Source organism: Anopheles cruzii, chromosome 3 (genome assembly GCF_943734635.1).
Source record: "Anopheles cruzii chromosome 3, idAnoCruzAS_RS32_06, whole genome shotgun sequence".
Lineage (NCBI taxonomy): Eukaryota > Metazoa > Arthropoda > Insecta > Diptera > Culicidae > Anopheles > Anopheles cruzii.
The window spans coordinates 8415325-8431174 of NC_069145.1; the positions used below are offsets into that span (position 1 = coordinate 8415325).

A 15850-nucleotide genomic window follows, 5' to 3' on the forward strand; every position below is an offset into this window, starting at 1 on the left:
TGACTGTAACGGCCACGGGTGTGCTAGTTTGTAGTAGTGCTGTTAGTTCCCCGCCTGTTTATGTTTCTATTGGCCCTATTCCTCCTCCGACCGAGCCCCCGTTATCGGATCCTTGCATCTGGGCGGGGAGGGTTTCCGTTTCGGCGTGAAAGAGTTTGTTGTTGGCCGTTGCCCGATACTATCAACATAAAGTCTTAATCTGTTTTCTCCTTTCTCGTTAGCGGCGTCGGAGGGCTCCACGCTTGCTGAAGACCTCACGGGTACGGACCACTTGGTTGGTTGTTGCAAATTAGCAATGAACCTTTTCGGTTATTGTAGCACAAAATTAGTCATTCATTTGCTCGATTAGTACCGATTAACTAGCCACATTTTGAAGGTTTAGTTTTGTTTCAATTTATTTTATATCCATTTGGCTTTGTTCTGTCGTCCATTGTAAAGTGCGTTTTAAATGTTCTTTTTTCTATTTGATTTTATGATTTTTGATGATGTTTAATTTTTGCTTGATAAACGTTGTTGTGGTTGTTACTTTAATAGTGTCTTTAATAATGTTCTTAATAATGTCTTGCGGTATTGATAGTGTTTTCAATGCGTTATTGTGATGTTTTCCACTTTTTCGGCTTAATGCGTTGCTGAATGTTGTCCACTTGAGTTTGGCTATGTTCCAGCAGATTGTGTTGTTTTGTGTGATGTTTCTATGACATTCAATTGATGTGTGGCTCTTTTTAATGACTTGTTGTACTATTTTCGTTTTGTTCCATTTGTTTTTGCTAGCAATACATTTGCCAATACTTAGTGCCTATTTACTCTGTTTTTGAGTTCCTTTTTTTACATGTTCTAACGTCAACACACCGTCGATTTTTATAATACTTTTGCACAATCTTTCTTTTGACGACAGCCACTTTCCATTGAAAAAATATCATAAAACAAGTGTCTAGCAACAATCTCAGTGCTACCAGGCTCGGTTGTACAGCGAAGATGAAAGCTAAACCGTGCTGTTGTCCGCGCTCATCGGGACACTTCCACCCCATCGAGCGGTGGAAGTATCTCCCCCTCTCTCACCGAGAGCGATAATCGCGGTCGCTACAATGACCCTTAGCGCGACCCGCCAAGAGGCTGGCGCTTCGTCAAGTGGTCCGCCCCATCGCTTCGTTATGCCGATTTGACGATGCTTTTACTCTTGTGTAGTGGCTCACCTTAAGTTTTCCCTCTTATGCTCCGTTGCCTCGTTTTTATTGGCCTCTCCAATCCAACCCAACGGTTGGCTGCGGTTGCCGCGTGTAGTGTTGTAAATGGCTTAGCTTCTTTCCGATCCACTTCACCCACTTATCGTAGACCGGCGGTCCGATTAGCGTGCCAATGGCGTGCACTTAACGACGTTTTGTGCTGGCAGCGAACTCCGGAGACAAGGGTCCGGCAGGTTGCAGTTGCTTCTCGGTTCAGGTTGATAGTGATTGTTGATCTAATTTTTACCGTCTGATCGTTTCAGTACGATTCCGAGATACTGTACCTGGAGGGCCGCAGCCGCGACCAGCTCGACCAGCTGGACGTGATCACGCAGGAGATCAACAAGACGGACGCACTGTACCGGCAGACGGGCGAACAGCTGCAGGCGTTCCAGTACGTCGAGGAGGAGAGCGAGCTGGTGCGGCAGCAGGAGAAAACGCTCAAGTCCGAGCTGACGCTGCTCCGGTCAAAGCTGGCCAACAGCGAGACGGAGCTGCTGCAGTGCAAGAACCGCATCCGGCTGCTGATGGACGAGATACTGGTCGAGCAGCGCAAGTATAGCCGACAGTACGATCCGAACCGACAGCAGCTGCTGGAACGGCATCTAATGTGTGAAGTTGACAGGCTCCAGGTGGAGATCGATCTGGCGGTGCAGAGCGCGGACCAGGCGAACAAGGCGCACGACAAGCTGCGGACCGAGGTGTCGCTGCTCGAGGCGGCCATCGCGGACAAGAAGAAGCAGGTCGAGCGGCTGGTGCACGAGATGAAGGAGGTCAACCTGCAGAGCCTGGCGGTGGTGCCGCCGGCGGACGAGGTCCGGCACCTGCTGGAAGGTGAGTCCGAGTGTAAGGATCGTCCATTTGTTTATTTTTTTTGCTTCTACCCGCTTCATTTCGCTACTCTGTTATCCTTTTCTTTTCATTTCATATCGTCCACTGTTCTTGTTTTCCGTGGCCTAATTTGGTGTTGGTTTGTTTATTTTAGTTCTTTTTCATTAATGTCCTCTATGATTTAAATCACTCTCTGATTTGCCTTCATCTCTGTCATCTTTCGCCTACTCGCTACACTCAATGTCCTCAGAATCGTTGACATTAACCGTTCCCGTTGCCTTTTTATATTTGTAGTTGGTTCCGTCAAACCCGGCAGCACCCGACGGATGATCGGTTCCCCGCGGCAGCTAGAGAACGCGGTGCCAACGAGCAAAAATCCGCACGGTGTCTGGGTGTGAAGCAGACACCGGTTAGGCAGCCGCCCGGACGAGGACACCTCGTTGCTGTAAGTAGACCAAGCTGTAAGGTAACCAGAACCGGAAACAGGGGGCGCACGAGAGAACCCCCCGGCAAATCAAAACCCGATGGAAAACCATTCTCAAATATGTGATAATCGTTGTGTAAGAGGAGCCGTGGAGAGCCGGCCGCGAGGAAATGTGAGCGGAAATGTACTTTAAACGATAAGCCGGATAATGGATCAACGGAACGGAACGGAACGGACGAAACGGGAATGTAGAACGTGTATAGCGTACCCGGGGCCAATGTTTTGTAACGCAAGGCGAAATGGAACCGACGGCGGTGGCTGGAAGGCAGGGAATAGTTGAAAATTGAAATAACCGAAGGAACCAAGCGAAAAAGAGGAGGAATCGGGCGATATGAATGATAAAAGTGCTGCCTTTCCCCATACTGTTAGGGTGTTAGAAGCTTACGCTAGGTAGGTCGGACCCTACTCGAAGGGATGTGCCCTCCACTAATCCCTCACACCGTTTGCGGATGTCTCGTTGTACTTGTTTCGTGTTCATCATGTTCATTTGTCTAGTTCTGTGTTAATCGAGATAGACAGCTCTGTGTACTTTTGGACGAGCCACCATTTGCCGTTCATTTGTTTTCATCAATATCGAACGCGCTCCGTTCAGTTCTATTTATTCCACCTTCGTCGATGCTCCTCAGTGATCCTCGTTCCAATGCTGCTCGAGGAGATGCCTCCCCTAATTGCCATCGATTTGAAGAAAACATTCTTTGTAAAGACATCCCTTAGGTTAAGAAGATAGGTGTAAACCCACGTCAACGTGCAGAGACACCACAGCTCCTGCACTACGCACGCACCGTTTTTAAAATTATGTTGTAAAGTAGGACATCGACTTGTTTTAATATGTTTTGTACATTATTTTAATTTTAAAACTCCCGTTAACTTTAGTTAAAGACGTTAAAGAAAACTGCAATACCACCGTCCTCACGACACACGTTCGTTGTTAGGAATTCGTGCAAACGCCTTGCGAAAGCGCAACGGTTAGTAATCAACGGCAATACCACGACGTGCTTGTTACTTAAGGTCCCACATTTGAGCCGAAACCAACTCTCCACATACGCGAAAGCAGATTTCACACCCGACACAACGCCGGTAACGAATGCAAAGGACTGCGGGCAAACTTAACAAAACTGACATACTTAAAACGAACTAATGCGCTTAAGATGAGCTTTTCGTGCATTTCGCGAGTAGCATGGAGAGACCACCACTCAGCAGCCCTCGTTGCACGAACCCCAAAATGGCAGTGTTTGGTGTTTTTATTTTAAAGAGACGCTTGCACCGACCGAATTGTCGACCGACCCACTCACATCGAACGTCTTGCTCAAGAAACGGTTTCATCCGCACATTCGTCTGTTGAATTTTAAATCCTGTTTTTCGTGGCACATCGTGAGAAATATCAAACTATGTCTACTGTGATGGTTCTTCGTACTGTGTGGCGGTGGAAAAGGAGTATCCGTACCACCGCCAGCTTAGTTACTATACTCGGTAGCCCCACCACCGTTCTATAGTGCAATCAAAGTGCACACTGCTATTTGCAACACACATTCCATTCCGCGGCTTCACTCGCCTTACAGAGTCACCACTATTCCGCTCGGCAAGCAAAATATCGTAAGAAAGCGCAGCAATGAGACTAAGGTATTTACTTTTTCTAAAAATAAAACACAAAAATCTTTCAATGTCTAACGATTAAATCGCAAAAACAAATACTGTTACGAACAGGCAGCATAAAACGAGATAAAAAACACCAACACGTGAAAACGGCGCTAAACGAAAGCGGAAAGGACTGTGTATCCTCCAACTATTATTAGTGCCGGAAGCTGGTGCTGGTGCTTTCGAAGGGGCCTGGCCTCAAGAAGCAGAGCGCGCGCACAAGTGTACACTACAGGGAGGACGGAATAAGGAAAGGCGCGAAAATAACAACGCAAACACCGAGCACTCAAAGTGAAGCATAAAATCATCCTTTGCGCCAGTGCCGCGTGTGGTGTACCGGAACAGTAGAGTTATGCAGAAAACATTCCACTCACCGATAAGAAGCTCACGCACGGCCCGGTGCACCTGTGGCACCGGCCGTCGGCGTACCGTCGTGCAGAGTTTGTGTACCGAGAAAAAGGCAGTGCAAAACGGCAAGCTCTACAATCTTGCCGCAAACGAGCGAGACGATGCCTCAAATAAAGTTCTTTCCGGGTTTCTTCGAAGGCTTCTCGACCCGACCGTTCTGCGTACCACCGTGTGAGGTACGCCACCGTGAATGGAGTAGTGAAGTAGAGTGTATCATGATACGAAAAACAAATGTCGAAACTCTAACACTAAACGCGGGCATCACGGGGCTTAGACTCGTGTGGCACTAACTTTATCGGCGCGTCTCGGATTCCAGTACAAGTTGAAATTGAAGTTTTTGACAATACGGCTACGAAGAAGAGAAAGAAAAAAACGAGCGGCAAGGCACCTGCACTGCACGATTCCAGTTCGTTTGTTTCACCTTCACCACACACGATACTGATGTCCTTCGGTGGGAAAAAGCGATGGGCCCTTAAACGGGAAATGGAAAATCAAAAAAACTCCCGGTCACTGTTGGCACGTGTGGACTAAAAGAAGAAGGATGCTAGGTTTGGGTACACAGTGAGTCTGAGAGAGAGAGATGGATATACATTTAATATATTTACAGGGCGCGATGGCAATTCTAGTATCACACATTCCGGCGCGCCAAAAATAGACCGGAAACACCCCCCCGTTTCAGCCTTGCGAGAGAGGAATTTATTTAAACGAAAAGAATACCTAAAAATACTAATCAAATATCAGCAAAAGTGAGCACTATTTTCGCACCAAGGGCGGGGTTACACCGAGCGTTACAGGGGTGTTATCGCGAAGCCGAAGTATCTCGTTGCGCGCCCGCGTATAATTGATCAATCTAAATGATGAGCTTATATATTGAACGAAACAATTAACAACAAATAGAAACACTCGAAACACCCGAACACCGACACATACACACACCAACTCGAATAGAAAGCGGTAGAAAAAGGCGAGCTAAGTAAGGCAAGGAATGGTAAGGATTACTTTGATCAAGTTATATTTTGCTTACATAGAAGGAGGAAGCTATAACATCACCGTCACCACCCAGGGCAGCAGGCTAAAGGTTACATCAATCTGGTGCTGTTGGTGTGCAAACATTTGGATTGATTGTTTGATTTTGCCTTTTCAACATAAACCGGAAAGAAGAAACTTTATTATTATGATAATGCACCCCCGAGCGAGCCACGCGGTGTGCGCTCTCTGTCCGCACACGAGGAGCGATAGTTTTGTCGAGTGAAACTTTATCATAGTAAGCACTGGCACGTTTCACTTTCCTTACTCGGTACACGGCGTCTATGGTAGCCGCTGGCCGAGTGCCTTACTTGTTCCGGCTCCTCCGGCGTACGGAAGACACTTATCCTTCGTAGAGCGCCGAGCGCCGCCCGATGTTGAGGATGAGGTAACGTTTGATAGGTCTTCCGGGCGGTCGCGCTGGGTGGACCGGGGGTAATAGGTGCGTTTTTTGTCTATTTGCAATGCCTCTGTCCCGTCCGTTCATGTTTTGCTTGCCGACAGAAAAGCATAATGCATTTTTAATTTTCATTATGACCCATTTGGGCACGGGTGGACGCTCCTCCCGTTCGCTGCGTGCATCTTTTATTCAGCACGGCATCGGCTACTGCGATCAATAAGTAGTGAAGCATGAATCGTTTTATTCGTCTAGTGATTTTTTAGTTCATTTGAAACCTTTTCAGGAGCGTTTGCTGCAAACTAGCTAGTTTCTGGCCGCATCTGAATTTAGAATCAATCCAGTGGCATTAGTAGTAAGTAACGCCATTGTGGTGTAATTCTTTCAAAAAACAATATCTTCCTGGTTCCAAAAAATCATCTAATATTCAATCAAAGGTTGACGAAAAGAGTTGAAAATTTTGCTTTCTTGGGAGTAGTTATGATCGTCTATTAAATGATGGACAACCGATGCTCCCTTTGTCTAGAGGCCACCGAAAAAGGTCCAACTACTGCACCATTACGGCATAACTAATGGCGCTCTGGCATTTTGAATCATAGTTTAGTGATGCCCTAGCTACACTACTTATTGGCCCACCTTGTTGGCCACCCAATGGCCACCCGTAGTAGAGGGCGTATGTGTATGTTTTTCATAAATCTGTCCGTGTCTCCTTGCGTGGGATTGGCTCAAAACATGATGTCCTGCTGGTTTGCTCGAAATGGATTCATTTCGATGGGATTAAGCGATGTTTGCAATTGTACCCGAGCACGGATACCAACGGATTCCCAGAAACATATCCTCCGAAGTCGGTCACAGAGACAGGGGAGAGCAAGAACGATTCGCAATTTGAGTGTTCGTGGAACACAAAGTTGATTCTTGTTCCGTGACTCCGCTTCTCGGTATCCGGTTCCCCCCGTCTGTTTGTTCATTTCCCGGTCGGCCCTCTAGGCGCTAGGCGATTTCATTTTGTTTTGTCAACCACTTTAAGCGAAGAATTAAAGAAAAACGCTTCAAAATCAGAGATCGCCAGATTAGGGGCCGCTGCCGCCGCACCGTGTGTTGTTGTTGTTGAGAAGTGTGTTCTTCACCCGCCCCTGAAGGATGATTTTCATTAATTCTCGCTTTTCATACTATCGCGTGTTGGTGGCCGGCCACTTTTTAGAACAACAAGCGCCCGGCGGCAGCGGCGGTGTCCGAAAGGAAATATAAATAAAGCTCAAATCGGGCCCAAGGACCAGGGTCCGGGGGAGATTGTGGAAAAAACAGAACACGGACAAAAAAAGGGATAAACTTTGTGCCGTGCAGCTCGGGAAAGCTCGGTCTCCGTCGGAGGGAGAGTTTTATCTCAAAGGGCGAATGCAAAAGAACCAAAAGTCGGTCCCTTTGAGGCCGCTCTGGTGGTGGGTGGCGTGATGTTATCGTTTCTGTTTCGGTTTTAACTTTTTCCTCACTTAATAAAAGTTACTCAAAGGAATTGACTTGCGCTAGGGAATGTCTCCCCCTCGAGACACAAGCGACACGGCGTGGAAAAATGTAGGAGATAATGTCAAGCAAGGATTTGAATATTGCCAGGAAAAACAGGAACGCGCAGAGAGGGCGTACGAGAAGCACTCAGCTCAGGTGGTCGTTGGAGCACGTTAAAACACACGCTTTTGGGTGTAATTTTAGTTACAACGGTAGATGGAGGTCATCCCCCAGGACACACAACCCACACATTGTAGATGGTTTTATTTAATTTAATAATTTTAACTCCCTGGACTAGACTTTAAGTAGTGAATTGATTTGCCTTCTTATTTTAGTCTCTTCTGTGCGATTTCTAAGTTGTAAGCGAGAATTGAGAGATGAGGAATTTATCACGCGCATGGCCCAGCACGGCGAAGGGTTTGACAGAGTTAGTCGATTGTTTTAGACCGCTGCAGTGTGGCCCGCGCACGCCGAATGCTTGGAATAACGAGAGCGAAAAACAAACGACGATTTATAGGGCAGAAGTTGATACTTGAGTGGAAATATACGAGAAAATATTATTGAAACTAGCCCGCACGGTTTTTGTAAAGTTGTTTTATTAAAATTGGTAAAACTCTAGCCAAAGTTGGCTCGAAAGCTCTTGCGTTCGGGCGGACACGTGGTAAGTAAAAGCATTCTCCTGTTGGTTCGAGACAGTGAATAGCTCACTGAACGATTCTTTTCGTGTTTCTTTCCATTCATTTTCCCGTTTTCTGTAGGACAAGCGACCACCGCTGGAAAGATCCCTCACCGGCTGGCGAGCCGTGTAAGAAAAGCTGCGTTCCCCGTGGCTTAATTAATAGGCTAGCATGAGCTGGTCGGAGGTGGCGCATTAAAAAATCGGGTTCGTCGCTTGAGGTACCGTTGGAGTCTACCGAGCGCCGCTGACACACAAGTTGCAAACCGTTCCAATAACATGTGTGCAATGTTGTGAGGGTGTTGCGCACAAGTGACCAGCTTTTGTGCTACCTCTGCCAGTAAGCCTGATCATGCTCCCCTATTCGATTTCTGGATATTTGGGACCATCAGAAATTTGTCCATATTTTTTCGGTTCCGTTTCGGAAAGTGGAGATTCAAGCGCTACTCAATCAAATAATTTCGAGATTTCGGATCAAAATAAAGGAAATCAGAGAGTGGACGTATGATAGTTTTTTTAAATACCTCGTTAAGGTAGTTTATTTTTGAATATACCGTACCATTTTGTGGAGTACTCCCTCCAATTGGTCTATCTTTTGGTTAGATCTGGTCTTCAGAAACGTAAAAGTAGTACGGGTAGCAGAAGTAAAGAAAGTAACAGTTCAAATGAGTTTTATCCGTTGGAAACGTAGCGAACAGAGACACGCGTGCCCTCCATGTGTGCTGGCCGTGCAGCACCCGTGATAGTTATCAAAAATCTATGACTAAACGTATTCGGACTTAGGCTAAAGCCGTTAACTCTTCGCTGGTACCAAGATCCCTATGCTGCTCGTAAATTTTGAACATCTTTTCGGTGGTGATGGCTAAGTAACTCGCCTAATTGAAGAGGTTCCCAATACAAAGTTCTGAACCACGGATCTTTTTCATATTGTTCCCTGTCCATTTATGGACGCGTTGTGAAAGTTCGCATTTACGTACCGCATAAAAAAGCGTCCTATGTTTCGGCTAAACATGATGCTCACTAACGAAACGAATGAGGAGCATTCGAGGCACCAAACCATCATCCTAGTAAACTCAGTCTCCCTATCAAATAAGGCTACTTCACCTTTCGCCCGACAGTAACCCAAAGCGGGTCCTAAAGTATAGCTAAAACCAGGGACAATGTTTTGGGTCGTTTTTCACGGCTCACTCGCCTCCAGCCGGTGCCCGTTGCATGTCCGGTTCGCTTGTACCTTTCACCTTCGCCTTGTGCCCTTGCGAGCGCTGCAGTTTCTGTCGCTCTTGCTCCGTTTGCGGCGGTGATTCAATCTCCAGCGTGACGGGCCCATCGTTCTGGATGTGCACCTGCATCATGGCCCCAAACACACCGTCCTTGATGCGGTCCGGTGCGTACTGCTCACGCAGTTTCTGCAGCAGCGTCCCGTACAGTTCTTGCGCTTGGGGTCCTTGCATGGCACGGCTAAAGTCGGGACGATTTCCCTTCATCCGGTGGTACAACGTGAACTGGCTGACGCACAGGATTTCCAGCTGCTGCTCCGAAACGGACTGCATCCACCGTTTGCCTGTGGTCGGCTCTTCGAACAGCCGGATGTTGAGCAGCTTGCGGGCTCTGGAACGATCGTAGAAACCGCAGTAGTCCACCGCGTGCCGCACACACCAGCCCCTACTTACAGCCAGTCGACATCGTTCGCGTTATCGTCCATCGAGATGCCCACCAAAACGCACAGTCCTCGGCCGATGCTGCTAACCCTTTCATCGCAAACTAAAAACAGCGCACGAAATAATATCGCTGAACGGAAGAGCAGCTGGTGACCTTTGTCGCACCAAAAAAACAACTTACCCGTAACGCTGGCCGATGTTACTCGTTGAATGATTGCCTTCATTGGCTTAGTTTCGTCGAAATTCAAGCCCCCAATCACCGCAAAATGTTTTCCCGGCACAAACAGACCGGCATTTTTGCTCTGTCGATCAGGCGTTTTAAACGTAAGGTTAGACGTCAAAATTATAGCATAGCATGCTGCCATAATTTTGACATTTGCTTTCCAGATGCTATAATTTCAGAGCCGATAGCACCAGCTATAAGCAGGGCGTTTTCGAACAGACCGTTATTTTCGGAATTACGCGACGAAGCCGACATTACTTGCTAAACGTTCGGATGGCAATAAAGGAAGCACGGTAGTGTATTAAATTAAAATGTATTATTACAAAAGGAGACAAAAGAATTCAATTCGTTACCACGGGTGGTACACGGGTGTTGCGGTTGCGAAGATACACACATTATTATTGTTGTCGTTAAATAGTGCAACTTGCAACAGTATTTCCGACGCCCTGGCACACCACTTTCGCGTGTACCCTCCCATCTTTAGCTCACTCTTTTCGCTGCATAAATGCAAATAGAACTTTATCGGAACTTTAGCACAAGTCGTGTGCAGTAGGGAGAAAAAATTCGAAAACTACGCAAGAAAAGAAGACGAATAAACTTTGTGTGTGTACGTGAAAAGAGTATACAGGCAAAGATAGCGCGCGATACGCGACGCGACACAAAACAAAAGAAAAACACAAGGCAACTCTAAATGAGGTTTCCATACTTTATGCATTAATACAAACTGTTCGCCCCATTCGATCTTGTGCATCGCTGCGTTCGGGCCGGCGCGCGCACACGATCCGCCTCGGCCGTTCTCCTGGGGATTCTATGCTTTCCATTCGTTTATATAGCTGATAATTTTATAAAAATTATATAATAGCAAGCAGAGTTGCTATCGAATGCACATTTCATCACCAAACCGGCAGCAGCGCGGGCTGCTCGCTCCTGTGACGAGCACAGTTACACGCCCGAGACCGTGTCCAGTTCCGTGTGAGAGGTAACATCAGTAGTGGTCTCAACTGCTGCTGCCTTGCATGCTCTTTATATATATATCTCTTCCGCTTACTCTTTCGCCCTCCCGGGTGGACTCGGTCGGGACCGCAAAGCTTCCCCCACAGGACACTGCAAAGGCATGACACACATATACGTGTGTGTGTGTGTGTTGTGAAGGGGGTTGCCTTACCAAACCTACAATAATCGTTAGGACGACGACGACGACGCGCTACACTCAATATAATGCTTCGAATGGCAAACAATATGCGTAAACAATTATCAAAACTTGCTTTTGTGGAAGTAGAAAAGGGTGCTACTCCTACCAGAAGAGCGGTTGGTGTGTTAAGGCCAATCATAGATAAGTATTTTTATCAATCCTTACGTCCGGACGCGTCTCGCAGCGCTCCCCGTAGGGCCCCCCGATTGGAAACGAAAAACGAGGTGTTGGTGGAGAAATTGCTTGCTCCAACTCTCTCTCTCTCTCTGAGTATCGTTACGAGGGTGGCCGGAATTCGCTGGATGAATTCGTCTGTACCGCGAGAAATGTGGTTGCGCTGCTTCCCTCATTTCGTCCTTTTCTTCTTTTGGTTTTACTATGTTTTTATAGTTTTTTTTTCGTTTTGTTTCGCTAATCTTTCGTTACTAAAGTCAACTTTTCACAATAACTACATCTTTTGCCTGCCACTCTGATAAATATGCGTGTGTTTGTGTATAAACTTTCATCCTTCACACATTCTGATGCCGGTCCCCGTTCCCCCCACGGTTGCCGGCCTTGCGGGGGCTGTCTAACGATTATTTTAGATCTTTACCCATGCTGCTGCTGTGCTACGCCTTTTGTCGGGTTGACTTGCAACAATTCTTGTTTCTTGCTTGCGTGTGTGTGGTTATATAAGGGGTTCGATAATTACCAAGAATTGTTTTACTTCATGGAGATATAGTGCCATTAGTTAGAGCTTTCTTTTTTCCTCCTTTTCCCTAAATACCCACCCACCCAACAACAACAACATTCGTTTCGTTTCGCTACTGGAAATCTCGTTTTTTTATGTTTTGCTTCCGCACTCAGAACCTATTAATTTTTGTGTTTTTTTCTCTTTTTACAAATTGACTTTCCTGTTCCTTCCAGTGACTCCAGTTTCCGAAACTTGTGCTCCCTGTTCGTATCTCTTGATGCACACACACATACACGTGTTGTGTTGCAACATTTTCAAAGTTCTCTTTTGTTGTTTTGTCGTTTCACATAAATCGTTCGTTCGTGATTCGAGCCTTGTCTTTTGCTGTTCGATTTCCATCTCGATTGCAATCGGTTTGTCTACTCGATTCCAGAAGACTGATATTCCCAGAGACTTGCAGTGTTCTAGTTGCGGTGACGCCAGTACATCGAAAGGGGTGGGGCTTAGTGAGTTGGGCTTTTCTTTCTGGGCTACGAACTATTTCCATTTTCTCTGGGAAAATGCAAACCATTACACGCTTACTCTGGTGTATGTCGTAGTGTCACCTAGTGGGATCTCTATTGTTATTACATATCGATATTACATTTCTGGTTCCATTTCCTATCCAACTGTAATTTCTTTTTTGGGGGACAAAACTCGATCCGGTACCCCCCGGTAATTCGCTCTCGCTCTACGGACTCGATCAGGTTCTCGATTTTAAGGACGAAGAGCGCGCGCGTTTGATGGAATAGAAACTTCAAACCTGTGTCGTTGAGCCGTGTCGTGCTAGTATTATTATTGCTCTTTGTTGCTGCGACGGCTTTTTAACGACACCGGAGGGTGCTCGGTTTTTTTTAAACAATATTCGAAAACGTAGTTGGAAAGGAAACAAAACATGGATAAACGACGGTCGGTGACGAAGACGGCGACAACACATCCACGGTTCACGGTTCCCCCGGGGCGTCCTCTCCTGTACCGTCCGTACCGTTTACCAGAGTCCCGACGAGAATCCACCGGGCGGGATGCGATTCTTGTTGATCACGTGTCCTCCGCCGTTCAGCGACGGCACCGTAGTGTTGATTTCGGCTGCACCGTTCGATTTGCTGTATCCTTCCCCAGTTATCGGATTGCCATCTGCGAAGCGAAACAATCGTAGGACAAAAGTGTTAACGATGCCCGTTCACTACTAGTGGGATCGGAATGGTGGAAACAATGGACTTCTGGTACTCTCGCATGGGGCGTATCTTTCATCCTTTCTGAGAAACCAATCCTTTTGAAACGGAGCGAAGGTTTAAAGTGGTAAATCGGTGTGTTTCATCATTCTAATCTAAACATTCACGTCAAACCGCGGACACTGCGCCCCTGTCTTGGGTGGGATATATCAAAATAAGGTGTTGTTTAATAAAACTTTAGTTAGCAACGCGCTGTTGATTGATGTGGATTAGAGTTATTCACAAGCACCATTTGTAGTAAGGATCGTTATGTAATGTGTTCCCGGTATAGAATTATTGTGCCCTTTGCTAAATGATGAACCATTTCCCGAACTCGCGGTGCCCCATTAGTTAGTTAGAGAGATAGTGTCGATGATCATTTAGTTTCGGTTAAGCTGCTTGTGCGCGCGTGTGATTAAACTTTCAAAACACTCAAACACCACATACCGTTGTGCCCGGAAAAGAGGAAAAAAAAAACAGAATTAGTGCACAAATTTACCTCCTACTGCTCCACGTCTCGAGCTGGCCTTTCGTGGTTTGTCGGCGTAGTCTTCGACTCCGTTGCCGGTAACTGGGTTCCGTTGCGCAAATCGTGGCGAGCGGGGTGATCGCGGCGATGCTAGAGATGTGTGTGTGTGGTGTGGGTGTTGTAAAAAAAGCATTGAAGTTCGTTCGAACCGGAGGGTTAGTGAAAGCAGAAAGCGAGCATAGTAACAGCGTAAGAGAGCATGCGAAAGCATAAGCAGTAAATGGAGCATTTTCCAGTCAAACTCAAAACGTCACACACCAAGGCGAGAACTGTTGTTGCAAAACATACAGTAAAAACAAGTCTAAAACAACGTCCAATAAACATTTAAATCCAATCGATCAACACAGAAGAACTCAAGAAGGTGTGAAGAAGAAGAAGGCCAGTGTGAGTTCGCGTTCGCCGTGAGTGCCACCTATTCTGGCTACCTTTGGCGTTGCTGAAGCTGCTCTGCAGCTGCGAGGACGATGCGCCGGCCGCATCGTCGTCGTCGTGCTCCGTCACGCTGATAATGATATCGTCACTGATGCACAGATTAATGTTGGACGCATAGGTCGGATTCAGGGTTTCGCCGCTCGGGTAAAACTGCTGCAGATGGCGCCGGGGCGACACCGGCACGGCCAGGCCCCCATCAAACGGGGCCCAGATACCGCCGGGTCCGGCCACCGACTGTTGCAGGTGCAGCTGTTGGAGCGGCTGCGGCTGCTGTTGCTGCTGCGTCGATGACTGTGATTGCGACGAATAGGCTGAATCCGGCGATGCATCCTCGTTACCTTATTATGTGGTCACGGGCGGGCGGGCCATTGGGTTGTTGGAGGTAGGTGGTAGTAAGAAAAAGAGGGCAATACAGATCGGACACATCGGCACAGGCAGGCCGGCCAATCATCCGCGAGCAGCAGCAGTAGATAACAAGCGCATTCCGGAGGGATCGAGCCGTGGTGTTAAGCAGTTACCGGAAGAAACGAAACATTCAGGTTCCACTGGTTAGAGAGACAGGGCTGATTTGGAGCTGTGGTGTAGCCAGGATGCGAGGATGAGAGTGATGTAGCCGATGCAATGACGCTGGCGCGTGATGATCACGATCATGTGTTCCGATAATTTACATCACATGTAGTGCGGGTGCACATTATTAACACGAAAGGAAACTGTACAGCGCGCGCGAAAGATGTTGGGTGATCAACGATCGTTGCGGTGGAATGTTTCAATTTACTTCACTAATAAAACAATTATTTGATTCTTGGGAGATCGCGAGAAACACTTATCCTTGGTTCATAAGAAAAATTAATGTTTGATCCCCCGCACAGCCGGAGCCACTTTTTTGCACCGGGCCGGGCTCCACCGAAGAGGCGGCCTCAAGTGATCTAAAGATCGAGAACTAATTAAAGGTGCTGTGCAGCGTCCCAAGGATAGAGTCATCAACCTGCCACCTGCGATCTTCTCACGACCGACGCTCTACACGGAACCGGAGACGTTTCTCCGGCTTCTCTCCGCCAAGATCGTCAGCAAGCAAGCGGAACTGGGCTCGAAAAGAAGTGGGACGAGAATTGAACTTGTAGGTGTGTGATGTCTGCGATTATCTGGGAGCCGCCGGGAACCTCACGGGAGGTTAGCGAACTGTGCTTCTAGTGTTTCGATTTGTCCAATAATGGGGAATTATGCTGCGCCTGACCATGCGGTAAAAATGAAGACACGGCCCGCGATTGAAGTTAATTTTGTTTGATGTCACGATCGCACCAAATGAAAGGCTCCCTGAAAGCCGACTTCGAAGGCTGTCTGGACCGGACATCAGTTGTCCGCGTGTGCTGGTCATGCATTATGTTCGATTGAAAATATGGACTTAATATTTCTAGGATGCGCAGGAGTATGGGAAGAAACTATACTGGATGTAACGTGAAAACTTCATGCATCGTCCACGGCACATGATGAACCGTAAACACTAGTTTCGTAAATTGTCAGGGCACAAGAGTAAAACAAAATTTATGAATTTGGAAAAGAATTTTGTCAACAATAATGAAGTGACATAAAACTAATGATTTTTTTTGGCATTCAACAACTCTAAGGTGTTTGCGGATGGAAAAGCTGAACAACAAAACCTACTCCCGCCCACAGTGAGCGAGTGAACAACCGTGTGCCGTTTGTTCCCGC

The 15850-nt window shown here is 47.0% G+C and overlaps 4 protein-coding genes across 6 annotated transcripts in view; 1 reads left to right on the forward strand and 3 right to left on the reverse strand.

Annotated features, from left to right (window-relative positions):
• LOC128273709 (homeobox protein 5) overlaps positions 1–2452 on the forward strand; it is a 44272-nt gene extending 41820 nt beyond the window's left edge. Inside the window, exons 4-5 of the mRNA XM_053011735.1 lie at positions 1487–2069; positions 2349–2452. Of these exons, the coding sequence (XP_052867695.1) occupies positions 1487–2069; positions 2349–2452 (687 nt within the window). The remainder of the gene's footprint in view (positions 1–1486; positions 2070–2348) is intronic.
• A 6915-nt stretch (positions 2453–9367) lies between these two features.
• On the reverse strand, positions 9368–9733 carry LOC128269760 (D-aminoacyl-tRNA deacylase-like). The gene has a single exon (XM_053007162.1). The coding sequence runs from the start codon at positions 9731–9733 to the stop codon at positions 9368–9370; it is 366 nt and encodes a 121-aa protein (XP_052863122.1).
• A 116-nt stretch (positions 9734–9849) lies between these two features.
• On the reverse strand, positions 9850–10065 carry LOC128273105 (D-aminoacyl-tRNA deacylase 1-like). Its single transcript, XM_053011022.1, has 2 exons — positions 10023–10065; positions 9850–9944 (listed from the first exon to the last, which is right to left on the reverse strand). The coding sequence occupies exons 1-2, from the start codon at positions 10063–10065 to the stop codon at positions 9850–9852; spliced, it is 138 nt and encodes a 45-aa protein (XP_052866982.1).
• Positions 10066–12230: 2165 nt separating this feature from the next.
• The window catches only part of LOC128275281 (microtubule-associated protein Jupiter), a 34095-nt gene continuing 30475 nt past the window's right edge, over positions 12231–15850 (reverse strand). For 2 of the 3 annotated variants that reach the window (XM_053013734.1, XM_053013733.1), the window contains one exon: positions 12231–13102. In XM_053013734.1, the coding sequence (XP_052869694.1) occupies positions 12957–13102 (146 nt within the window). In that variant the 3' untranslated portion in view covers positions 12231–12956. Of the gene's footprint in view, positions 13103–13678; positions 13799–15850 lie in introns of all 3 variants that reach the window. The other variant, XM_053013732.1, reaches the window with a different exon arrangement.